This window comes from Papio anubis, chromosome 18, assembly GCF_008728515.1.
Source record: "Papio anubis isolate 15944 chromosome 18, Panubis1.0, whole genome shotgun sequence".
NCBI lineage: Eukaryota > Metazoa > Chordata > Mammalia > Primates > Cercopithecidae > Papio > Papio anubis.
Genome location: NC_044993.1, coordinates 55,245,995 through 55,271,114, shown reverse-complemented (window position 1 = coordinate 55,271,114; position 25,120 = coordinate 55,245,995). Strand labels below are relative to the sequence as shown.

At 52.0% G+C, this 25,120-nt stretch overlaps 1 protein-coding gene across 3 annotated transcripts in view; it reads right to left on the bottom strand.

Moving 5' to 3' along the window:
* Positions 1-22,965, bottom strand: part of LOC101013586 (G-protein coupled receptor family C group 5 member B) — a 28,966-nt gene extending 6,001 nt beyond the window's left edge. The window contains exons 1-2 of one of the 3 annotated variants that reach the window (XM_009196103.1): positions 22,893-22,965; positions 8,792-9,822 (exon numbers count right to left, since the gene is read on the bottom strand). In XM_009196103.1, the coding sequence (XP_009194367.1) occupies positions 8,792-9,821 (1,030 nt within the window). In that variant the 5' untranslated portion in view covers position 9,822; positions 22,893-22,965. Of the gene's footprint in view, positions 1-8,791; positions 9,823-21,529; positions 21,715-22,009; positions 22,448-22,892 lie in introns of those variants that run through there. The other 2 variants (XM_009196102.2, XM_003916615.4) reach the window with 2 other exon arrangements.
* Positions 22,966-25,120: the final 2,155 nt, after the last annotated feature.

The window sequence follows — 25,120 nt, the reverse complement described above, 5'->3', positions numbered from 1 at the left end:
TCAACCTCCTGAGTAGCTGGGACTACAGACACACACCACAATGCCTGGATAATTTTTTAATATATTTTTTGTACAGATGGGGTCTCACTTTGTTGCCCAGGCTGACTATATGTACTTTCATTATTTCCACTTTGCTTGGGGCACAGAGAGGTTAAGTAACTTGCCCAAGGTCACACAGTTGGTAAGGGGTACAGTCAGCATTGGGACCCAGGCAAGGAATCTGTGTTCTTTTTTTTTTTTTTTTTGAGACAGAGTCTCACTCTGTCACCCAGGCTGGAGTGCAGTGGCATAATCTCGGCTCACTGCAAGCTCCGCCTCCCAGATTCAAGCGATTCTCGGGCCTCAGCCTCCTAAGTAGCTGGGACCACAAGCACGTGCCACCATGCCCAGCTAATTTTTGTGTTTTTAGTAGAGACGGGGTTTCGCCATGTTGGCCAACCTGGTCTCCAACTCCTGACCTCAAGTGATCCACCCACCTTGGCCTCCCAAAGTGCTGGGATTACAGTAATGAGCCACCGTGCCCGGCCGGCATTCGATTCTTATAGAAGCTCAAACCCTCTTGAGAATTGTGGATGTGAGGGATCTAGGTTGCGCGTTCCTTATGAAAATCTAATGCTTGATGATCTAAGGTGGAACAGTTTCATCCTGAAACTGCCCCCTAAACCCCCCAACCTTGGTCCATGGAAAGATTGTCTTCCATGAAACCAGTCCCTGGTGCCAAAAAGGTTGGGGGCAGCTGCTTTGGCCTACTCACATTGAATTATTTTATTATTTGCAACTTACTTCAAGAAGCCCAACTAACACCGTACCCAGACCTGGGCCAGAGAGAAAGGCAAGCAAGGCTCACCCACCTTGCTTAGGACCTCTCCTAAGACAAGGAGGTCCCATTAGGAATCAAAGCTCAAATGGCTGAATGCCAGCCTTTTCTTGCATAGACCCTGCATGTGATGCTAGGCTGGCCTTGCCCCCAAAGCCAACTTGGGGCCTTCCAGCAAGAAGCAAAAGGTCATTTTAAATAGGCCTTGGCCCTAATGAGATCTGAGAGCCCAAAGCCCCTAATAGAGGAAAGAACACTTTTCTTTCTTGCTCTGTTGAAAGTGAACATTTCATGTGCCTTGTTAACGCTTTCCAAGATGTGATCCGAGGTGCTACATCTCTCAGTGTATTTTAATCTTTTATCACATACCTTATGCCTTGTTGATACTTACTAATAAGCAGCAGGTGAGGTTGTGTATATCTGAGGTCTCACTCAGTGGAAGGATATAGGGCGTGGAGGCTTCTGGGGCTTGGCAAAACCCCAGGCCAGCCTGGAGAATGCCCTTCCCACCGCATAGCATGTCAGGGATGGACTCTCAAAGGAAGAGAGACCAAAAGGCTAAAATGCAAGAGAAACTGGGCCAACCATAGCTCCTCAGCACCAGCTATTCTGTGAGACCCAAAAGCTCAAGGATAAGGCCTCTGCCGCATGGGGCCTGGTTCCTAAAATACAAGCTGGCTGAGGTCAGCACCAAAGATGCCAACAGCTGTTCCTCCTGTGGTAAGGGAGCATGCCAGTCCCCAGCCAGCAAAGCAAGGGTTTCTAGAACAAAGGCCATCTAGCCAGGACTCCAATTTAGCCTTTCTGTGGGAGTTTTGCCCGGTCTCATAGGAATTTTTTTTTTTTGAATCAGGGTCTCTGCCTCAGGCTGGGGTACAGTGCATGAATATGGCTCACTGCAGCCTTGACCTCCCTAGCTCAAGTCACCCTCTCACCTCAGCCTCCCAAGTAGCAGGGACTACAGGCACACGCCACCATACCTGGTTTATTTTTATATTTTTTTTGTAGAGACAGGGTCTCCCTATGTTGCTCTGGCTGGTCTCTAAATTTCTGAGCTCAAGTAATTCTCCTGCCTCAGCCTCCCAAAGAGCTGGGATACAGTTGTGAGCCACTGCGCCCAGCTTCATGTGAATTTTGGTGGACACACATTTGGGATGATTCCAAAGAAGGCTATTTTTTTAAAAGTCTGACAACACCCAAGATTGCTGAAGAGCTGAAGAGATGGGGCTTTGATGCATTTATCAAGGGGAAGAGCAGTCCACTGGTCTACCTTTCTGGGGTGCCATCTGGCAGTATGTACATTAATTCCTCACTTAATGCCATCAAAAGGTTCTTGAAAACTGCAACTTAAGTGAAGGAACGTACAAGAGGTCCTTGAATAGTGTCATTGTTTTGCTAGTGAAATTGATCAGGAAAAAGACTGGTTTTATTACACATCATTTCACTTAAAGTCAGTTTGCAAGAACCTGCTAATAATGTCAAGTGAAGATTTACTGTATCAAGATTTGAAGTGCAGACTCTTTAACCCATATCTAGAAAATCTTTTTGCAAGGAGTGAATTGATTAAAAGCCTGAAGATGAATGCATAAGAATGTTCATTGCAGCATTGTTTATCATCGAGAGCCAGAAGCAGGCAGAAGATTCACCAGCTGAAGATCAAAAAATTAAGTAACAGGGCCTAATGGCAAGCTCTGCATCATTGAAAGGAGACTGTAGCTCTGCAGTTACTGATCTGCAGTTACCTCCGTAACACTGATTTAAAGTAAGCACGCTGAAGAACATCACTCAGACCACTGGTTACATCTGAGAATCACTTGGAGAGCTTAGAAAACACCTAATCCCAAACTCAGACTTAATCACAATGGAGCAAGCATTGTTTTTTTTTGTTTGTTTGTTTGTTTGAGATGGAGTCTCACTCTGTCGCCCAGGCTGGAGTGCAGTGGCACTATCTCAGCTCACTGCAACCTCCGTTTCCCAGGTTCAAGCAATTCTGCCTCAGCCTCCCGAGTAGCTGGGATTACAGGCATGTGCCACCATGCCCGGCTAATTTTTTTGTATTTTTAGTAGAGACGGGGTTTCACCATATTGGCCAGGCTGGTCTCGAACTCCTGACCTTGTGATCCACCCGCCTCGGCCTCCCAAAGTGCTGCGACTGCACCCGGCCAAGCACTGGTAATTTTTTAAAGCAGCCCAAGTGATTGTAATGTGTAGCCTGGTTAAGAAGCACTCTGCCCTATTGTGTGTGAGTGTGGAAGCAAACCATTGCCCCCGGGCAAAGGGATTTTAAGCAATTTTTGTTTATTATTGTTTTTTATTTTTATTTTTCATTTGAGATAAAGTCTCCCTTTGTCACCCAGGCTTGGGTGCAGTGACGCGATCTCAGCTCACTGTAACCTCCGCCTCCCCGGTTCAAGTGATTCTCCTACCTCAGCCTCCCGAGCGAGTACCTGGGATTACAGGCATGCACCACCATGCCCAGCTATTTATTACTATCATTTTTTTTTGGATTTTTAGTAGAGACAGGGGTGTCACCATGTTGCCCAGGGTGGTCTCCAACTTTTGAGCTGAAGCAATCTGCCCGCCTCAGCCTCCCAAAGTGCTGGGATTACAGGTGTGAGCCACTGCACCTGGCTATTATTTTTACTTGTTGAACCTACATGATTCTGCTGATTCTGTATGATTATTGTTGCTTATTTGCCACCAAGAAGGAGTAATAAAGGTATTTTTGTTTTGGAAAAGAAAGAGGGGAATGGAAAGACAACTTCCTTGGCTTTGGAATGTGTCACTGTGAAACAGATGTGAAACAGATAAGGTGGGCAGCACCTCCAGACTCTCCATCACCCCCGCGCCAGCCCCAGCTCTGCAGACACCAGCCTGGGTCCCAGAGCCCTTGCATCTCTGGATCTTACCTGGCTATAAAGTCTTGGCTGCATTTTTACAAGAAAGGATGTAAGTAATGGAATTCAGGAAACCAACTTCTCTTCCTGCTCTGCCGTGTATTTATAGCTTACGCTTGAACAAGCTGCCTGACATCCCTGGGCTCAGTTTTCCACTCTGTAAAATGGGTCTGATAGTCCTCATCTTTCCAAATGCACAGAGTTGTCCTGACACCTCAAGTGAGACGTGCGGCGCTTAAGTGCTTTATGAAGAGGAGGGTAATTCCATGGCACAGGGGTCAGGCATGTGGCCTCTGGAGCTATCCCGCCTGGGTTCGAACTCTTGGCTCTGCCTGGATTTAAACTCTGCCTCTGCCTGGGTTCAAATTCCGGCTCTGCCTCTTGGGCAAACTGCTTAGCCTCTCTGTGCCTCAGTTTCCTATCTGCAAATCAGAACTCCTGGAGTTACTGCAGAGATTAAAAGAGATCAGTCACTAAAATGCTCAGAATGATACTGGGCCCCCAGGAAGCCCCCAGCAGAGGTTAGTTATCTTACACTGCAAAGGCCATAATACTTGGGTAACTCTGGCATCGTGGTTTTACTTCAAGAAAATGGAACCATCATGTTCAACAACACACTGGTTCTTCACCTTTTGGGGTCATGGGTGGCTTTGAGAATCTGACAAAGCCATAGAACAATCCCTAGAGAAACATATGTTAAAACCTCTTCTCCAGTGTGATGATATTAGATGGTAGAGCCTTTGGGAGGTGATAAGGCCATCAGGATGGAGCCTTCATGAATGAGATTCATGTCCTTATAAAAGAGGCTCCATGGCCGGGCGCAGGAGCTCATGTCTGTAATCCCAGCACTTTGGGAGACCGAAGCGGGCAGATCACAAGGTCAGGAGTTTGAGACCATACTGGCCAACATAGTGAAACCCCGTCTCTACTAAAAATACAAAAATTAGCCGGGTGTGGTGGCACGCACATCTCGAGTGTCCATCTCAAGTAGTCCCAGCTACTTAGGAGGCTGAGGCAGCAGAATTGCTTGAACCCAGGAGGTGGAGGTTGCAGTGAGCTGAGACCACACCATTGCACTCCAGCCCGGGTGACAGAGTGAGACTCCATCTAGAAAACAAAACAAAATAAAACAAAACAAAATAGGGGGCTGGGTGCGGTGGCTCATGCCTGTAATTCCAACACTTTGGGAGGCTGAGGTGGGTGGATGACCTGAGGTCAGGAGTTTGAGACGAGCCTGAACAACATGGTGAAACCCTGTCTCTACTAAAAATACAAAATTAGCCGGGTGTGGTGGCGCATGCCTGTATTCTCAGCTACTCGGGAGGCTGAGGCAGGAGAATTGCTTGAACCCTGGAGGTGGAGGTTGTGGTGAGCCGAGATCATGCCATTGCACTCCAGCCTGGGCAACAAGAGTGAAACTCCATCTCAAGAAAAAAAAAAAAAAAAAAAGGAAAACATGAATGCATAAAAGTTTGTACCCGTTTCAGGAGTTATTGCGATTTTTGAGTTCTGTGGGGAGTTTGGGCCAGCAAAGAGATGGCCCAACCAGGACCCCAGGAACTGACCAGCTCCTGATCTCTGCTCACCACATTCCCTGAAGGGCCCTCTGGGTTCCCAGTGCTGATCTCTGTCCTGATCCCTATCTTCTGGCATCCCAGGGAGCCAGCCTCCAAGCTGGGCTGATTCTGCCATCCCTGCCAAATTTCAACAAACACAGGCTTGCTGACTTGGAACTTCATAGTAAGAAGAGAGCAGCTGATAAAAGCCACACTGGGATTTCCAGCCCTATCTAGCCCAGGGGCTACTGGCGTTCCCTCCTGTAGGTCTGGCCAGTGGGAAGGGGCACATCCAGGTGGGAAGGAGGGATGTGGATGGCCTTGGATAGGATGAGTAGCTACTGAGCATGGCCCATGCACCAGGCCGCTGGGTGAATGTCACTCAAGAGGGAATCATGATAATCTGAAGTCCTCGGGCAAGTCATTTAACTCTCAGAGCCTCCATTTATTCACTCATAAGATGGGGATAATAACAAGACCTACCTCATTAGTTGGTAGTGAGGACTAAAGAGCTAATGCAGGTCAAATATTTACAATAGTGGCCGGGCGCAGTGGCTCATGTCTGTAATCCCAGCACTTCAGGAGGCCAAGGCAGGCGGGTCACATGAGGTCAGGAGTTCGAGACCAGCCTGGGCAACATGGTGAAACCCTGTCTCTACTAAAAATACAAAAATCAGCCAGGTGTGGTGGTGGGTGCCTATAATCCCAGCTACTCGGGAGGTTGAGGCAGGAGAATCACTGGAACCTGGGAGACGAAGGCTGCAGTGAGCTGAGATCACGTCACTGCACTCCAGTCCAGCCTGCTAGGTGACAGAGTGAGATACTGCCTCAAAAATGCACAATAGTGCCTGACACATAGTTAGTGTTCAGAAATGATGACAATACTAGTTATTATTATTATGAATGCTGTAGCCCCTGATGCATCTTTCTCAAAGAACCGAGAAAGCGGAAGTTTATTTAATCTCTTTTTTTTTTTTTTTTTTTTGAGGCAGTCTCTCTGTCGCCCAGGCTGGAGTGCAGTGGCGATCTCGGCTCACTGCAAGCTCCGCCTCCCGGGCTTCACGCCATTCTCCTCAGCCTCCTGAGTAGCTGGGACCACAGGCTTCGCCACCTGCAGCCGGCTAGTTTTTGTATTTTTTAGTAGAGGCGGGGTTTCACCCGTGTTAGCCAGGGTGGTCTCAATCTCCTGACCTCGTGATCCACCCGTCTCGGCCTCCCAGAAGTGCTGGGATTGAAACTGACCACGGCGCCCGGCCTAGTTTATTTAATCTCTAGTGCTGGGCCTGGCTGACTCCCTTCAAGTAATGATTCTAAGAGATACTTCTCAAGTGTCCATAGCAGGGGATTTGGGTTCCTGTATCACATTCCCTAGGCAGGTCCTAGTGGGTTCCTATGCCACATGCCCTAGATAGGACCTCACTTCTGAAGCCCCCTGCAGCAGTAGCAGATAGCCCTGGGTACCCAGAAAACGTCCATCTCAAGTGCTCGGCAAATCTGTTTTCCTGCCTTGGAACAGATGATACTTATCCACCCCAGTCACCAGAATTATAGGGGATGTTAATAACACTTGGAAGCCCAGTGCTATGGCTCATGCCATAGCATAATCACAGCACTTTGGGAAGCCGAGGTGGGGGGGAATCACTTGAGCTCAGGAATTCGAGACCACCCTAGGCAACATAGTGAGACTCCGTGTCTATCAAAAATAAAAAATAAGTTAACTGGGTGTGGTGGTGTGTGCCTGTGGTCCCAGCTACTCGGGAGGCTGAGGTGGGAGGACTGCTTGAGCCCAGGAGGTCAAGGCTGCGTGAACTGTGATTGTGCCACTGCACTCTAGCCTGGGCAACAGAGCGAGACTCGGTCCATAAAGACAAAAACCAAAACCAAATAACACTGGGAGATGGGAGCTGGTGGACAGATGCCCCAGCCTCCTTTTCTTCCTGGACCAATTCTGAGGCTTATTCAGCCTATGTCCTCAGAGGATTCCCAGCACAAATGAGCCGCTGCTGCCCGTGGTGGTAACTGGCTCATTAATGTACTTGTTTTATCATCTCTGCCTTCTCAGTCTCATTCTCCCTGCCCTCTCCCTTGCAGGGACCACCGCCCCACTAAACCACCTGCACTGGAGCCCTTGTCTCAGATTCTGCTTCCAGGGGAAGCCGAGTAAGATGCACAGAGAACACAGCAGGTACCAAGAGGGCTTTGTACTCACTGTGTTCCTTCTCCTAACAGCTCTATGAGGTGCAGTCTCTTACTATTTCTAGTTCACAGATGAGAAAACCTGAGGCTTATGAAAGTAATATAACTTGTGCAAAGCCACAGCAGAGGCAGAATTTGAACCCAGACATCTGGCTCCAGGGCCCAAATTAGTACATTCCTGGTGACTGAGGTAGGAGAGGGGATGGGAGCCATTCCCGCTGTGGCCCCCAGCCACATCCATCCAGCACATGGGTAGCAGACTCAAATGCTTGGGGGATAGGGAGCCAGGGAATTAATGTTATGCTACATAGCAGCTGGGTCAGGAGCAATAGAGAGTGGTGGAGAGTGCGGTGAACAGAAAAGTGGATTCCCGTCTGAAGGGCAGCCACAGCTCCAGGAGGGGCCAGAGGCAGGGGCTTCTAGTGCACATGGTCTCAAGTCAGTTTCAGACCATTGCAGCCCAGTGGAAATGTTGGTCCAGTGTTGCCAGATTCGACTTTGCAAAAGAAGCCAGAAACCTGTATTTTTAAAATAAATTGGCTGGCAATTGGTAGGGGGAAAAAAAAGCTTAATAAAAATCCATATCCAGAGCTTTGAGAGGCTGAGGCGGGAGGATCATTTGAGCCCAGGAGTTTGAGACCTGCCTGGGCCACATAATGAGACCCTGTCTCTACAAAGAATAAAAAAATCAGCTGGACATGGTGGTGCATGCATGCAGTCCCAGCTAGTCGGGAGGCTGAGGTGGGAGGATTACTTTAGCCCAGGAGTTTGAGGCTGCAGTGAGCTATGATCATGCCGCTGCACTCAGCCTGGGCAACAGAACAAGACCCTGTCTCAAAAACAAAAACAACAACAACAAAACCCAAACCCTGCTGGGCGCGGTGGCTCACTCCTGTAATCCCAGCACTCTGGAAGGCCGAGATGGGCATATCATCGGAGGTCAGGAATACAACACCAAGCTCGCCAACGTGGTGAAACCCCGTCTCTACTAAAAATACAAAAATTAGCTGAGCATGGTGGCACACGCTTGTAGTCCCAGCTACTCGGGAGGCTGAGGCAGGAGAATCACTTGAACCCAGGAGGCGGAGGTTGCAGTGAGCTGAGATTGCGCCATTGCGCTCCAGCCTGGGTGACTAGAGCGAAAATCCGTCTCAAACAAACCAACAACTCAAACCATATCTGGGCCAGTTTCAGCACAGGAGCCAACATTTGTGGGTTCTGATCTGCTACGACTGTCCCAGGCACTGGGACTGCCCATCCCTACTGCAGAGGAAGAAGAGCGTCTTTTGAGATGCTCTGACCCAGCCGGGCGGTGCCCACTTTACCTGCATTGTGTTCATCCATGGAGAAGGCCTTGTTCTCCATATAGGCCCGCGGCAGCTGCACGTCCTCCTCGAAGGCTGTCTCCCGCATCCTGGGCTGCGACGTGTCGAAGTAGTTGGGCGTGTTCTCCTGCAGGGCGGGCAGAAGGGTGCAGTGGATCTCAGGGATGGCGTGGAAGATGACGAAGACCCAGCCGCTGGCCGCCAGCGTGATGGCCAAGGTGGGGTCGTTCCAGGCATCTCCCTGCTGCAGCTTGACATTGCCGAAGAGGTACATGGTCATCCAGGCCACCCAGATGAGCACAGAGAGGAAGGCTGTGATGAGGAGGAAGGCCCCGTTCAGCTTCCACCTCTTGAACTTGCCGCACAGAGTGAAGAGGGCCAGCCCCAGGGTGACCACCAGCAGTACCATGTCGTAGATGAGGGCCATCACAAAGTCCATGGGCTCGTAGGCACAGGCCGGCCTCGTGTCGCGCAGCACGGTGAGCACCAGCCACTCCACAGCGATGATGACTTGTACCAGCATCAGGCACAGCGCCAGGCCCACCAGCTGCCAGCCCGCGGGGCCCGTGCCGTGCCGCACCAGCCTCCGCACACGCCACGCCTGGCTCAGCAGGCAGGAGAAGCAGAGCGCAAAGAGGACGCCCCAGAGGAAGCGGCGGACGGAGCAGATGGTCTCGTCCTCCTGGATGATGAAGGCGAACGTCAGCCCGAAGAGGCCCAGGGTTCCCAGGAGGAAGAGAAAGTGGAGGCCCACGGGGCTCTTCTTCTCCTTCTCCTTGATGAAGGGCAGCCGCACCAGGAGGATGAGCATCAGGAGTAGTGTGATCAGGGCGCCCGCCCCGGCCACCGCCTCCACCACGATGCCCCAGATGGCGTCCAGGTCGCACAGGGACACGTACTGAGGGAGGAGGTCCAGCCCGCACCCTCGGGACGTGCTGGCGTTTTCAGAGGCCACCGAAGTGATCACAAAGAGCAGGAGGAAGGTGAGCACCTGGTGAGCTCTCATCTTTCTCTCTGATGCCACGAACATTCTAGAAAAGCCAAGGGGGGAAGGAAAGATCAATTCATTGGAAGACTCCCCCTCTCCTGACTTCTTGAAGAAGACCCGCCTCTCGTTTTGGGTCCCATCTGTACCCTTGGCTGGGTGCAGTGAAGAACCAAGAATCATCACCGCTGGTGGCTGGAGGACAGGGTGGCAGGGAGGCCAACTTCTCTGTATACCCTTTTGTATTCTTTGAATTTGATACTCTGTGCCACTTCAGACCTCTTGAAAAATAAGGGGAAGGCTGGGCGCAGTGGCTCACGCTTGTAATCCCAGCGGTTTGGGAGGCAGAGATGGGTGGATCACGAGGTCAGGAGTTCAAGACCAGCCTGGCCAACACAGTGAAATGCCGTCTCTACTAAAAAATACAAAAATTTGCTGGGTGTGGTGTCAGGTGCCTGTAATCCCAGCTACTTGGGAGGCTTAGGCAGGAGAATTGCTTGAACCTGGGAGGCGGAGGTCGCAGTGAGCCAAGATCGCGCCACTAAAGTCCAGCCTGGGCGACAGAGCTAGAAGCCATCTCAAAAAAAAAAAAAAAGAAAAAGAAAAAAGAAAAAAAGAAAAAGAAAGAAAGAAAAATAAGGGGGAAAAAATGAAACTTTAAAGAGACAGCCACAGGTCAAGTGCTGCACTAGGAGAATGAGTGGTATGAATTACCCAGTCTCAGCCTCTTGAGGCTAACAGCTAACATTTACTACCAACTAACTTCAGGACAGGAATTGGACACATCCAGTCCTCACAATGCCCTGTGAGACAGCTCCTTTTAGGACCTCCATCTTACAGGTGACAATACAGAGTCTCCAGTAGGAGACAACCTTTGCACAAGGTCACACAACTCAACTCCTGGATGCGACCTCACTCCGAGGGCTCCCAGCATTTCTTCGCTTTCTTTTTTCTTTTTCTTTCTTTTTTTTTTTTTTGAGATGGAGTCTCTGTCGCCTAGGTTGGAGTGCAGTGGTGCAATCTTGGCTCACTACAGCCTCCGCCTCCCAGGTTCAAACATTTCTCCTGCCTCAGCCTCCTGAGTAGCTGGGATTACAGGTGTGCACCACCATGCCTGGCTAATTTTTTTTGTATTTCTAGTAGAGACGAGGTTTCACCATGTTGGCCAGGCTGGTCTCGAACTCCTGATCTCAAGTGATCCACCCGCCTCGGCCTCTCAAAGTGCCGGGATCCCAGCATTTCAAATGTAGTAAACGCTAAAGCAGCTGTCTTCCTTGGTTCCAGGCTGCATCTCTCCCTCACCTCCCACGCTTGCTCTCTAGAACATCTCTGGAGGATTCCCCGGAGAGCGTCTCTCCCTGGGAAACCTGCAGAATTCTCTCTCCTGCTCATATACGAGCTGGACTCCACACAGCAGCCTCAGTGATGGGCCTAACCCAAGTTTCCTCTTGCCCCTCTGCTCCCTCTGCCTGGCCACTCCTCCTCCCTGTGCCGAGCTCAGCTCTGATGCTATCAACTCAAACCTTGGCCAAGGTCACACCCCAGTCTTCTCCACCACAGCCTCCGGTCTAATCGCGTCTGTCATTTTTTGACTGTTTACTTTGTTTCTGCCTTCCCTTCCTCCTGTCCTCCCATCCTCACTTCCTCCATTGCAAGACGTGGCAGGGCAGGGACATGGTCTCTCTTGTTCACCAGCAGACAAGGCTCCTTCAGTCTTGGCACGACTGACATTTGGGCTGGGTCGTTCTCTGTCATGGGGGACTGTGCGTTGTAGGATGTTTACCAGCATCCCCGGGTTCTACCCACTGGATACCAGTAGCACGTCCCCTCCTCCCACTGTGCCAACCCAAAATGTCTCTAGACAGTGCCAGATGTCCCCTGGGGAAGCAAAATCGCCTGGATGAGAACCACGGGTGTAGACTGAAGCTCGACACACAGCGCCTGGCATGAAGTAGATGTTTAGTAAATACTGAATGAATGAAAAACATAGCAAGGACGTCCTCTACCTCACAGCTACCAGCTCCTCGCTTTTTTTTTCCCCCCCTCTAACAGCCCCTTGCTTTTGAAGGGAGCCTGGTCTTTAGGAAAGCCACAGCCTGCACAGCCGGCTGGGCGCTCATTTTCCAGCATCTCAAGCCAGACTTACTGCCCCAGCTCAACCCACGTGTGGGGTTGTGACCAGCTGCTCTCCCCGGTCTCCAGTATGTCCCTGGGGCTTCCCTAAGTAAATGCGGTATCGACCACCTCACTGTTACAGAGATCCTGTGAGCGTCTCAGATCCTGCCCTGGCTGTGAGGCTTTCCAGTGGCATAAATTATTGATGTTACTGAAGGAAAAGGTGCCTGGGGCTGTCGGGCTCATGTCCTTTGCCTACTGATGAGAGGAGGCAGGCTCGGAATAGAAGGCATCTGGCCAGCATCCCGCCTCAGCATCCTGCTCAGGTACGCTCGGGGGTGAGGATGCACCCCGGGCACTGACGGTCGGCCTGCAATCCAGCACTTATTCGTGGTCCTGCCACATCAGTTGCTGGCGTGCCACCGCAGCTACTTGTGCTTTGTCCACACACCACCTGGGCAGTTATTTACTTAACTTTTGAATCAGCCTACTTAAAAGAAAACCAAACACATGCAAGTGTTTATCTCCAGACATTTTAAAATTGCTCATTGAGGCTGGGCGCAGTGACTCATGCCTGTAATCCCAACACTTTGGGAGGCTGAAGCAAGAGGATCACTTGAGGACAGCAATTTGAGACCAGCCTGGCCAATATGGTGAAACCCCTTCTCTACTAAAAATAAAAAAATTAGCTGGGCGTGGTGCCATGTGCCTGTAGTCCCAGCTACTTGGGATGCTGAGGCAGAAGAATCGCTTGAACCTGGGAGGTGGAGGTTTCAGTGCGCTGAGATCTTGTCACTGCACTCCAGCCTGGGCAACAGAGCGAGACTCTGTCTTAATAAATAAATAAATAAATATCAAATAAAATTGCTGGTTGATGTAACCCATGTTGCATACCCACTGGGCACATTTCAACCTACCACTCTTTGGATAAACATCCTAACACAATTGCTTGTTACGAGGTCCTAAAAGCACACCAGGGATCAAAATGTAAGAACTGGAGGCGTCAGAGCAAAATGCTAACAGTCCCTTACCCGGTGGAGGGGCCCTGGAGTGGATTCCCCTGAGACACCTCATCAATGGCCAGCTCAGTTAAGAGACTTCTCAGCAGGTTTCAGCAAGCAATGTCCCAAGCAGCCTCCCTAATCCCATCCAGCCCCAGGGTGGCTGGGAGGATGACAGGCAGGAATGCGCTTTGCAGTCCTGACTACCACCGATTCCCCAACCCCTCCTCCCCCTGTAGGCCAGTGACTCCCAGCCAGGTGCAATTTTTACCCCCAGGGACCATTTGGCAATGTCTAGAGACATTTTCGGTTGTCACAACTAGGGAAGGAGATGCAATTGGTATCGGAGGATGGAGGCCAGAAATGCTGCTAAACATCCTACATCTGGTGGGACAGCTCCCACCAGAAAGGATTATCCAGCCCTACAGGTCAACTGTGCCCAGGTGGAGCAAGCCTGGTTTAGGCACGTAAAGACAGAATGGATGGGGAAGATGCCACGAAGCCAGCCAGGCCCCTCAGCAGCAAGCCTGCACCCTGGGTCTCTTTGCAAGAACTTGGCCTTCTTAAGCTGTTTCCACTCACTCTTGGAGGCGGTTCTCTCTTTTCCAGACCTGGCTGCAAATTGGGACTTTTGTTTCTCCAGCTCCTCCCCATTCCTGCTCAGTCGTGCAACCACAACAGAAAACCTGTGTGGAGGACGCCAACACCAAGATGGCGACCGAGCTTCTGAAATGGCGCAGAGTTCTATGGCCCTGGTCCAGGTTTCCAGCTCCTGACTCCTCTCTGACATGGGAAATGGATACACTCTTGCTTTCTGTTTTCATCCCTGAGGGTGGAACTCTCTGCTCTTCCGGGACAGCTGTTGTTTTTGCTGCTCAGCATCCGCTTCTCCCATTTCTGGAAAGAGCACCTGATTTTCCCTTGGAGAGCTACCTTGCGTCCGCGCTCCCAGCATGGGCATCTGTCCCAGGCCTGGCCAATCACAGCATTTATGCTACCCTAAGCCACACTGAGTGGTTCATGGAAAGGCACGTGGCCTGAGGCCCATGAGAATCCACCCTAGGATTGTTCTAGCACTCACTGGAAGGAGGTCTTCTCTTTCTGCTGGGGTTGAAAAACTACGAGGACGGAGGCCTGAAGCTGGAGAACACATTTGCCATCACAGGGCGAGAACTTGTCTGAGATTAAAGCTGTCCCCGAGGAAACAGCTATGGGATGGACCACAGTCCTAATACACTGAATGGCTGGATTCATCCATGCCTGAAGCCAGTTTGGTCTTTGCAGTTCCAGCAGCCAGTTAACTCCCACTAGCCCCTGCTTTTTTTTTTTTGGATTAAGCCAGTTTGAGCTGGGTTTCTGTCACTTGACAACAAAGAAGTTTAATATTCCTCCCACATCTTATGGCCCCTTCTTCCAGGAAGTCCTCCCTACCCAACCTCTAAGCACATAGATGCAACTGATGACACCTCTTGTCTCAAGTGGGTCATTATCATTGCCAAGGCTGCCCATGAGGTGACAGCCACCGCACTCCATAGGACAATGTCCAGGCTGTTTGGGGGAGGGGTGTGGCACACTGCCTCACAGACTGACGCTGAGGCAGCTCATCTAGGACTTCTGGGGGATTCAGAAATGCCCCCCAGAGTTTCCTATGGCAGCCAAAGTGACAACAATAATAACTGGTTAACCCTTACAGTGCTATGTTCTAGGCACTCTGTGTACTTCACGTCTATTAGTACCTAATGATCTACATTATAATTCTGTAAGGTAAGTACTATTACTATCTCCATTTTACAGGAGATAAAACAGGGAAGACAGCAGGCTTGTCCAAGGTCACGCAGCTACAAAGGGGTGAGGCCAGACGCAAACAATTGTACTATTGCTCCTGGGCTTTTACTACACACTAGAGCCCTAGAAGTGCCACTTGCTGAGCCTTTGACTGGCAAGTCAATCAAAGTAGATTCTCCCTGGCCTGGGACAGCGGCTCACGCCTGTAATCCCAGCACTCTAGGAGGCTGAGGCAGGCAAATCATTTGAGAACAGAAGTTCGAGACCAGCCTGGCCAACATGGTGAAACCCCTTTTCTACTAAAAATACAAAAATCAGCCAGGCGTGGTGGCGCGTGCCTGTGATCCCAGCTACTTGGGAGGCTGAGGCAGGAGAATGACTTGAACCCGGGAGGCGGAGGTTGCAATGAGCCGAGATCATGCCACTGCGCTCTAGCCTGGGCAACAGAGACTCCATCATAAAAACAAACAAACGAACAAACAAACCCAAAGTAGATTCTCCCTGTCCTTGTCAATTCTTTTGGTTGTTGTCTTTGTAGCGTGTATCTCAATTTTCAATTATTTGATTTTATTTTTTTGAGACAGAGTCTCGCTCTGTTGCCCAGAATGGAGTGCAGTGGCATGATCTCGGCTCGCTGCAATCTCTGCCTCCTGGGCTCCAGTGATTCTCCTGCCTCAGCCTCCCAGGTAGCTGGGATCACAGGCGCCTGGCTAATTTTTGTATTTTAGCAGAGACAGGGGGTTTTGCCATATTGGCCAGGCTGGTCTCGAACTCCTGACCTCAAGTGATCTGCCTGCCTTGGCCTCCCAAAATGCTGGGATTACAGGTGTGAGCCACCACACTGGGCCAGATTATTTTATTTGTTGTACTCTTTTGGTCTGTTCCTCACCATTCCCCTCCTCCCCCAACCCCCACCTCATGCCCAGCACCTTGTCATCTTGTTCTGCACCAATTCCCCAGTGCCTGGCACATGGGCAGTGCTCACAATCCAGTTGCCGAATGAATGAATAAATGTGGTCTCCAAACCTCACACCACCCTGAAAGGCCGTGTGTTCTCATTCCCATTTATAGGGGAGAAAACTGAGGGTCTGAGAGGTTTACGTCGAAGTTTGGTTCTTGGGCTGGCAAGAGCAGCAGCATCGCCCCAGAGCTCTTTAGAAATGCAGATTCCCAGGGAGTGGGTCCAGCCACCAGTGCTTCCACAAGCACTGTAGGCGATGCTGGGGTGTACCGAGGCTGGATACACAAGGACACGTACAGCAGCGAGAGCCGGAACTCAGAGCACTACCTCCTTCATCTCCCCACCCCAGCCCAAGACAAGGCAGGCAATGCCCACAATCCACTGTGCCCCCTGGCAGGTAAGCCCCCATCCTGCTAAATTAGCCACCTGGTGCCTCTCACCCTGAGAGCTGGGCAGCTCTCCAGGAGCCCCAAAAGGAATAATACCAGATTAGAGGTTTTGAGTCAGCCTTGAGGCAGGACTGATTGGGACAGGATGAATATATGGCAACAAACCCGTGGGATGCAAGCGTGCGCGCTTCTCAAAAGGAGTAATGAATAAATGTGAACGAATGCACAAGACTCAGCTCACATACTAATTACCTTTTCTGCCAGCCAGGCTCCTAGAAATGTGACTCACTCAGATGCTCTTAAATATACTGCATCTGTCTCTCTCACACACACAAACGCGTGCGCGTGCGCATGCACGCACTCTGCAGAGGGGCCAGAAGCAGCTAGCAGGTGGAGGAATAGCACACTCTATCTCTCCACGTGCTGGGGCCTGCAGAGGCCAGAACACAGGCAGGCAGGATTCCTTGCATGAGAAGGAAAACAAGGCCTGCCTGGAGGCTATGCCAAGGCCGTACCTTGGTGTGAACTTAGGAATCAGATCTTCCAGTTTCTGATAATGTCCCCACACCACCTGCTAGCACCTTGTGACTCTGGGCAGCTGCCATAAGGTGCCTCATCTGCAAAACAAAGGTGATAACAGTGTCCACCCCATGGGGTTGCGGTGACGGTTAAAATACTTAGGGTTTAGGACAGTAGTTAACGGGGTAAGCAGTTTATATAAGGTGTCTATTAAATACATTAGAAAGGCCAAGCACGGTGGCTCACACTTGTAATCCCAGCACTTTGGGAAGCCCAAGGCAGGCAAATCACTTGAGTCCAGGAGTTGGAGACCAGCCTGGGCAACGTAGTGAAACCCTGTCTCTATAAAAATTCAAAAATTAGCCAGGTGTGGTGGTGTGTGCCTGCAATCCCAGCTACTCAGGAGGCTAAGGTGGGAGGATCACTTGAGCCCAAGAGTTTGAGCTGCAGTGAGCCGTGACTGAGCCACTTCATTCCAGCCTAGGTGACAGCATAAAGACAGCTCAAAATATAATAATAATAAAATACAATACATAGATAAAAAAGATTGGCAAACGCTCTCTTGTCTGAGGTGGTGAGCGCTTTCATTTTTCTAGAAGGGGCGGTTGCCATGGAGCTGGTGTTGTAACAAGGTGGCTCGCCTAGGTATTTGTCCACTGCTGGCTTCCAAGCTCATGCCTGTAATCCCAGCACTTTGAGAGGCTGAGGTGGGAGACTGCTTGAGGAAGGAGTTCAAGACCAGCCTGGGCAACATAGCAAGACTCTGTCTCTGTTATAAATAAAATAAAATAAAAAAAGAAAAGAATGTGTTGTAATGAGGTTACTGGTTTAGGTTTTTGTCCACTGCTGGCTTCTAGCCTCCCCCATCACACACCAACCAATGAGGTCCCTGAGGTGGTGTGAAGGGGAGACGCTCTTGGAGTGGTTGGCCCTGGGGACTCCTACACTCTTCTGCCACCTGCAGCAGGTGCTCTAAGTGAGAGCCTCACTGTGGAGGTAGAACCCAGGCCAGAGGACCTTGGGGTGCCCTGAAACCGGGCGTTTCTCTTGCAGAGTCAGAGCAGACACCAGCCATTCTCTTGGGAACCAGCATCCCCATCTTCCCTTTCACCCATGGGAAAGGAGACATGAAATGTACAAAACCGTTCTAGAACATTCTTACTGGCCTTGCCCCAGCTGCTACCAGCATGGCTGCACCCTGGATCCCCCTGACCCCAGCCACGTCCCCTCCCAGTGTCTAGCAGGTCAGTGGCATCTTAACCTACCTTCTCTAAAGATGGCGGTAGGCACTGGAGCACAGAAGGGAAAGACAAAATGAGCAAGTGGTGTGGGAGTGGATTTCCAAGCCCTGTGCATATGTAATAGTTCAGTGCCCAGTACCAACATGAATACGGGTACACAGTTCACGCTCCCACCAGGCTGAAAGGTCTCAGTGGGAGGGAGGCCAGAAGAGGGGAGTCAGACAGAACTATGTGACACTGGGCATTCCTTAACCTCTGTGAACCTCAGTCTGTCCATCTGTAAAATGGGAATAATGATAGTGCTGCTTTACAAGGCTGGTGTGAGAAGTACGTGAAAAATAGTCTGGGCCGGGTGTGATGGCTCACGCCTATAATCCCAGCTCTATAGGAGGCAGGAGATTGCTTGAGGAAGGGAGTTCAAGACCAGCCTGGGCAACATAGCAAGACTATCTCTATTATAAATAAAATAAGAAAAGAAAAGTCAGGTTTGGTGCCTGACACAGAGGAAGCAACAGCTTTTTAGTGAATTGCTTGTTGAAAAATCAATCATGGCCAGCTGCGGTGGCTCATGCCTGTAATCCTAGCACTTTGGGAGGCTGGGGTGGGCGGATCACTTGAGGACAGGAGTTTGAAACCAGCCTGGCCAACATGGTAAAACCCTGTCTCTGGTGCACACCTGTAATCCCAGATACTCGGGAGGTTGAGGCAGGAGAATCTCTTGAAACGGGGAGGCGGAGTTAGCAGTGAGCCGAGATTGCACCACTGCACTCCAGCCTGGGTGACAGAGTTAAACTGTCTGAAAAAAGAAAAGACAATCATGATTCCCATTTTCCTGTAGGGAAAATGAAGTCAGAGACATCAGAAAAATTGGCCAGAGGCTCACTGGAATTTACAGGCTGGCCTGGGACTAGAACCCATTTCTCCCAGCTCCTGACCTCAAGGCCTTTCTGCTGCAGCCCTGTTCTGAAGCCCCCACGTATGACAGAGGCCCAGGATGGGGCTGCAGAGCCAGTCTCCCCATGCACCCCAGCATCACAGTCTGTCCCAGCTCACTCCTGCTGGAGCCTCTGGTCCATTTCCTGCTCTGCAGGATTAAACTGTTACAAGGTTTCCTGACTTTAAGCTCTTTCCCAGACCCGCAATTCTCACCCTCTGATATCTTTTCCAAGTTACAGGTTCTCCTAATCTTCATTCCCCAATGCTGACTAGACCACTGGCCCATTCGAGGGCTCTCAAATTAGAAAATCCTCATAGGTTAGTAAACAGGGTTGCAAGAACACAAGCTCTGTGATCCATGAATATGCAAAGCAGCTCCAGTCCTGTAAATAAAAGCAATCATTTAAATGCAAATTGCATCCTTGGCTGCCCGAGCCACGGCGGTTGGTTCCTCTCAGGCTGTAATTCCGAGAAGAAAATGTGACTAACTCGGAACCCCCAGGAAGCTCCGCGAGAAAGTGCTTACGGGGCCGTGGGCTCCGGGTGGCTCAGTTAGGGTGGATCAAAACTGTTTCAAAGTAGGGAGTGGATTTTAAAACCTGAGCTGCTCCTCCAGTTGGCTTGCAGTGGCTGGCTAGGCTCAAAGCGGTCCCCCAAGGCTGGACAGAGCTCCTTGGAGGCTCCCAGCATCTCTCTCTCGCCCCATGGGCAGAATGGAAAGGGGGACTATTTTCCATCTTGTCAACGTCAGGGGAGCTTCTACAAATGAGATCCGAAGGCCTCCCGCTCAAAACCCTAGGAGGGTTCACTGGTCCAAACGAAATAAACACTAAACTCCTTTCCATGGCCCAAGAGATCGTGATCTGGCTGGTCCCCACCATTCCCCTGTCCCCACCCCCAAATCTGCCTACAGCTCCAGCCACAATGGCCTTTGTTCAGTTCCTCTAAGCTCATTCCCACCTCCAACCTTTTGCACGCACAGTGCCTTCCTCCTGGTTCAGTCTTCCCCCTAGACCTCCCCAGCGGCGCGCCCCTCTTTTAGCTGGGCTCCACTCAAATGTCACTCCGTGAACAGTCTTCTCAGGTACATACACCCCTGTCACCTTCTTTTACATCACCCCTTCTTATTTTCCTGGCCGTCCTTATCCCAATCGGATTTCATATCCATTTGCTATGGGTTTGTTTAATGTTTGCCCACTCACCTCCCCAGCCCCGGGAGAGAAGGGGTCTTGTCCGTTTTATACAAGGCACCCAGTTCTGTCCCTGGCATGTTTCTTGAAATAACATATTAATCCAATAAAGATTCTGAGTTTATCTTTCTAACAAAACTGCCTGTCTTGCTGCCTGTGCCCCAAATGGCGGCTCCTTCCCCCTGGAATCTCCTTCCCTTCCCAACTCAGCTGACCCCTTTCCAGGCTTAGAGCAGGGAGCAGATAGGAAACTGTTCACTCCACAGTCTTAGATACCAAACTGGCCGGGAGGGCTTCCAAACGACAGATGCCAATTTGCATTTTATTTACATGTCATTTGCATGCAGTTTAACTCAAAGCCTGGATCCTCCGCAAGCCTCGAGTCCCCACCGAAGAAACTTCTGAATTAAGAAGGTTCCTTGGCTGAAGTGCCGGGGTTTTTGTGCCAGATCCCTCCCCCACTTCTCTTGTCTTTGCGGGACCCCCAGGGCTTTCTGGGCTCCTTTCAGGTGCCCCCCGGCCTGGTGCAGTTGGGCGGCCAATGTGGCGCGTGGGCTGGGGCCCCAGGCGGGGACGCCGCTGCCCGCCACACTCCAGGGGCCTTTGTCCGCGCTCCAAGGAGCCGCCCCCTTAGCGAACGGGGGACGGAAAGGGGGAACTGGCTAGGCCTGGGTGTGACAGAGCAAGGACTGAGGAGTGAACCCGCTGCACGGGGGAGACTTCTGGGGCAAGGTCGTTGGCCCCCTCCCAGGCTGTTTAACCTGCTGCCCGGTGCCAAGGCGGGTGCGGGCTCCTCCAGCGCGCTCCCTTTCCGGCCCAAGCCCTAGGGACCCCGGGATGTGTGGGGTCCTCGTGGGGCTGGAATCCTGTGTCCCCCAAGGAGAGGGGACAGAGCAGAGGTCTAGTCCTTATCCCCAGCCTAGCCGCCTCTCCCAGAGGTCCAAGTGCCCCCTGTCTGGAAGGGAAACGCCACTCCCCCCGCCGCGCCATTGTATGCAGCCGCCCCCTCCTCCCTACCCCTCCCCGTCATTGGTCCCCAGCCCAGGTCTCAGCTCTGCCCTCTTCCCCCGCCATGTCCCCCCCTCCCCTTGCTGAGTAATGCGCACTCAAGCCGGCTAAGGGCTTGACCCCCAGCCCCCGCGACAGGTGCTGCTGTTCACCCACAAAGTCCAGCCCTTGTGCCCCCGGCTGCGTCTGCCCCGTCCACAGTCAGCCCCCCCACGCGGCCCCAGGACCAGCCCGCAGCTCCTCACACACCACGAGTCACTAGGACATGGCTGGGTTCCTTTACGCTCCCCAGCTGCCCTTCACCTGTGGTCGCCCCCAGACCCTCCTGGGAGACTTGGATCTCTACCTGATCCAGGCACAGTCCCCCTCTCCCCGTAAAGGTCCCCAGACCCTCCCCTCTCCCGCCCACCCCTCTACGGCTCCGCTCCCGACGCACCGTGGTTCCCCTCGCCCAGATCCCACATCTCCCAATGAACTCCCTGGCTGGGGTTGGGGGGCCGCTTAGAAAAACACAAGAAGCAGACCCCCAATCCTCCCAAATCCACGGCGGGAAAAGTTTCTGGGGTCCCCACAGCGTCCTCCACCGCATCGGCGCAGCTCGCACTCACCGACCCCCGCGGCCCCGCAGCGCCAACGCTCCAGCTGGCCCTCGGCCCGAGTCACATCTCTGCAGCGCGGCCGCGGCCCCCGCTCCACGCACGCCCGCCTGCGGGTCCAGCTTCACTGCAGCGCCTGCCAGAGTCGCTGCCGCGCGAGGCGCCCCCTGGCCCGGCCCGCGCTGCTGCAGCGGCCGCGGCCCCGCCCCCGCCCCTCGGCCAGCCCCGCCCCCGGGCCTCCGAGCCCCACCCCCAGTCCCGCTGGCGGTTCCGCGCCGGGCTAGGCGTCGTCTGCATGCACCCTCGGAGCCCAAGCTCGTGGCTTCTAGCCCGGATCGCTGAGACGACCCCCCCCCCCCACCTCCCGTGTCCCCAATTCGGGGACATTCCCCCCACAACCACAGTGCGCCCAGAAACAATCCAGACGAGCCGGGCAACTCCCCAGGGTACATCCATTTTCGGGAACACCCCTCCCCCAGCCAATACACTTACCGAAGGGTATTGCGACCGAGGGGTACCGAGGAGTCCCAGCGCAGGAGCCTTCCTGCCCCCAGGCCACACTCCAAGGTGGGTTCATAAGCAGTAACTTCCCCGAAACACACCAGCACCAGGTCCAGGACGCAGAGAGGATCGATCCCGCCGGGTGCCCTTCGAAGTCACCAACACCCCGGTATGCACCTAGGGGCACACACACCGCTAGGCCTCCTCTAGGCAGGTTCCTCCTGGACACACTCCTCTCTCCTCACTGCCCACCTCCCAGGTGTCCTTATCCCTTTACGCACACTGAGTCTAACACCCGCGTCCTTCGCCCCTCCAAACACACACGTCCACACGGTGCACCCCTCACGTGGGTCCCTACGCAGGATGGCCAGCACCCCTACCGCACACATCACCCACGTACGCACACGTCCACCGCCCTTCAGGGCGCACATACTCAGTGGCTCGGGCCACTGGCTGTGCTCTCCGCAGACGCTCAGGGCACAGCCCGGACGCGTGTCCGCTGGGCGGCCGTGGGACCTGCTTGAAGGAGGGGTCCGGGGCAGCCTTCCGCCTCGGCACTGAGTCCCCCTCACCCGTCCTAGTCCACAGGCCTCTCCGAAGTCGGCATTGCTTCGATCAGGCCTGGGAGCTGCGCTCCGGCACCCCATATAGGGCTGGTTCCCTGGTGACCTTCAGACCAGCAAACCCAAGCAGTCTCAGGTGGCCCCCCTGCCAAAGCCAGAAACAGACCTTTGAGCAGCATCCCTTCCCCGCACTCCAGATTCTCAGGGTGAGATTTCCTTTCCACCTCCGCAGCCCCCCACCCCGTCCCCGTCCCCACCCCCGTCGCCGCAACCATCCCAGCCACATAAGATACCAAAGGGAGAGGACGGACCCCTGCTTCCCTCTCCTGGGGGCTGCAGGAAGGTGAGATGCAGAAGAACACTCCCTTCTGGGAATAGTTGCAGCCCCTGATCTTTGGGAACCGTAGCCCTTCCAGATACTCCCATCCCTCCCCGCCAGCCTCCCAGTTCCGGTCCGGTTAGGCCACATCCCCTTTGGGCACGCATCTCTGGGATACCTTTTATTATATTCAAGGGAAAATGGAAGGGAAGAACCATAATGGTAGTTTTTCCCCCACCCCTGGTTTATTTGCATGGATCCTCGGAGCCTAGAACAGTTCCAGGCACACAGTAGGCGCTCATTAAACGTTTGCGGGACGACCCTTTCCTAGTGTGTTCCCGCCAGCCTGCTCAATTGGAAAGTGGATGGGCACTGTCACCTGGTGGCAGCCCTTGGAACTGACGCCGAGATCCTTTCGTAAACGTGGACAGGTTCACTTTTGTGAGCCACATGTCCTCAGTATCTGTAAAATGGAGATCTTTTTCATCGCACACGCCTATTGGAGTTGTGAAAGTCTAACACATGTTACATGTAAAGAGCTTCACGCAGGGTCTGGCATGTGGAAAGTCCTTAATATGAACTGGTTAACATTGCAGTTACGGTTATATTCCCTTTCCCACTTGTTTTACAGAAGACCCTGACTGTGATGGTCAGTTTCTCTTTGGGTGATGATATCACAGGAAGCACAGAGTGAAAATGAAGGAGGACGCTGAGTGGCAGGTGCATTCCTTCCCTCCAAAAAGTTCAAACACCTGTGGATGATAATAATAATAGCTGAGTACATAGTGCTTCCTGTGTGCCAGGAGCTGTTCTAAGTGTTTTCAATTCTTTAACTCATTTAATCCTTCCAGTTACCCTTGAAGCCAGATACTGTTATTCTCCCTATTTTACAGATTGAGACACTGAGGCCAAGAGGGGTTAAGTACTGCCCTGGGGTTAGACAGTTGGCAAAGACAGAATCCAATCCAGTCCATCTGGCTCCGCAGGCCATATTATCAACCAATGGTTAAACTGGTGTCATCCGCTGCCAGGTCAGACATTGTCACAGAGGAGCCTCATCTCCCAGGAGAGCTCACTAGGTCTCCAGCCTTGAAGAGAATGGCTCCAGGAAGTCCAGGGAGCTATGTCAGGCTCTCAAGTGCCCAGTTCACTTTGTCTAATGAAAACCAGTGACTTCCCTGGCACTATCCTCACACTAAAAAACCAGTGGCTTCCCTGGCACTAAATGGTCAGTGCACTACCCATGGCTTCCCACTGACAAATGTCATGGTACGTGTGTTTGTCCATTTTTCATACTGCTATGAAGAAATACCCAAGACTGGGTAATTTATAAAGAAAATGAGGTTTCATGGACTCAAAGCTCCACATGGCTGGGGAGGCCTCACAATCATGGTGGAAGGTGACGGAGGAGCAAAGGCACGTCTCACATGGTGGCAGGCAAGAGGGCGTGTGCAGGGAAACTGCCCTGTATAAAACCATCAGATCTTATGAGACTGATTCACTATAATGAGAACAGCATGGGAAAGACCTGCCCCCATGATTCAATTACCTCCCACTGGGTCCCTCCCATGACACATGGGGATTATGGGAACTACAATTCAAGATGAGATTTGGGTGGGAACACAGCCAAACAATATCAGTGTGTAATCAGGTATTTGCGTGACTCTCTGCTTGGTGTCTGCCTCCCCTATAAGACTGTATCTCAGTGCTGTTCAATCTATACTGTCTGATAACAGCAGCCACTAAACATGTGCCCAATGGGCACTTTATATGTGACTAGTATGACTAGAGGATTGAACTTTCAGCTTTTTTTGAAATGGAGTCTCTATTGCCCGGGCTGGAGGGCAATGACAGGATCTCGGCTCACTGCAATCTCCACCTCCCAGGTTCAAGCGATTCTCCTGCCTCAGCCTCCCAAGTAGCTGGGATTACAGGTGTCTGCCACCATGCCTAGCTAATTTTTGTACTTTTAGTGGAGATGGGGTTTCACCATGTTGGTGAAATTCCCAACCTCAGGTGACCCACCTGTCCAGGCCTCCCAAAGTGCTGGGATTACAGGCCTGAGTCACTGAGCTCGGCCTCAGTTTTATGATTTAAATTTAGGCCAGACATGCATGATGACTCATGTCTATAATCCAGCACTTTGGGAAACTGAGGTGGGAGGATTGCTTGAGGCCAGGAATTTGAGGCTGCAATGAGCTATAATTGCACCTTTGCTCT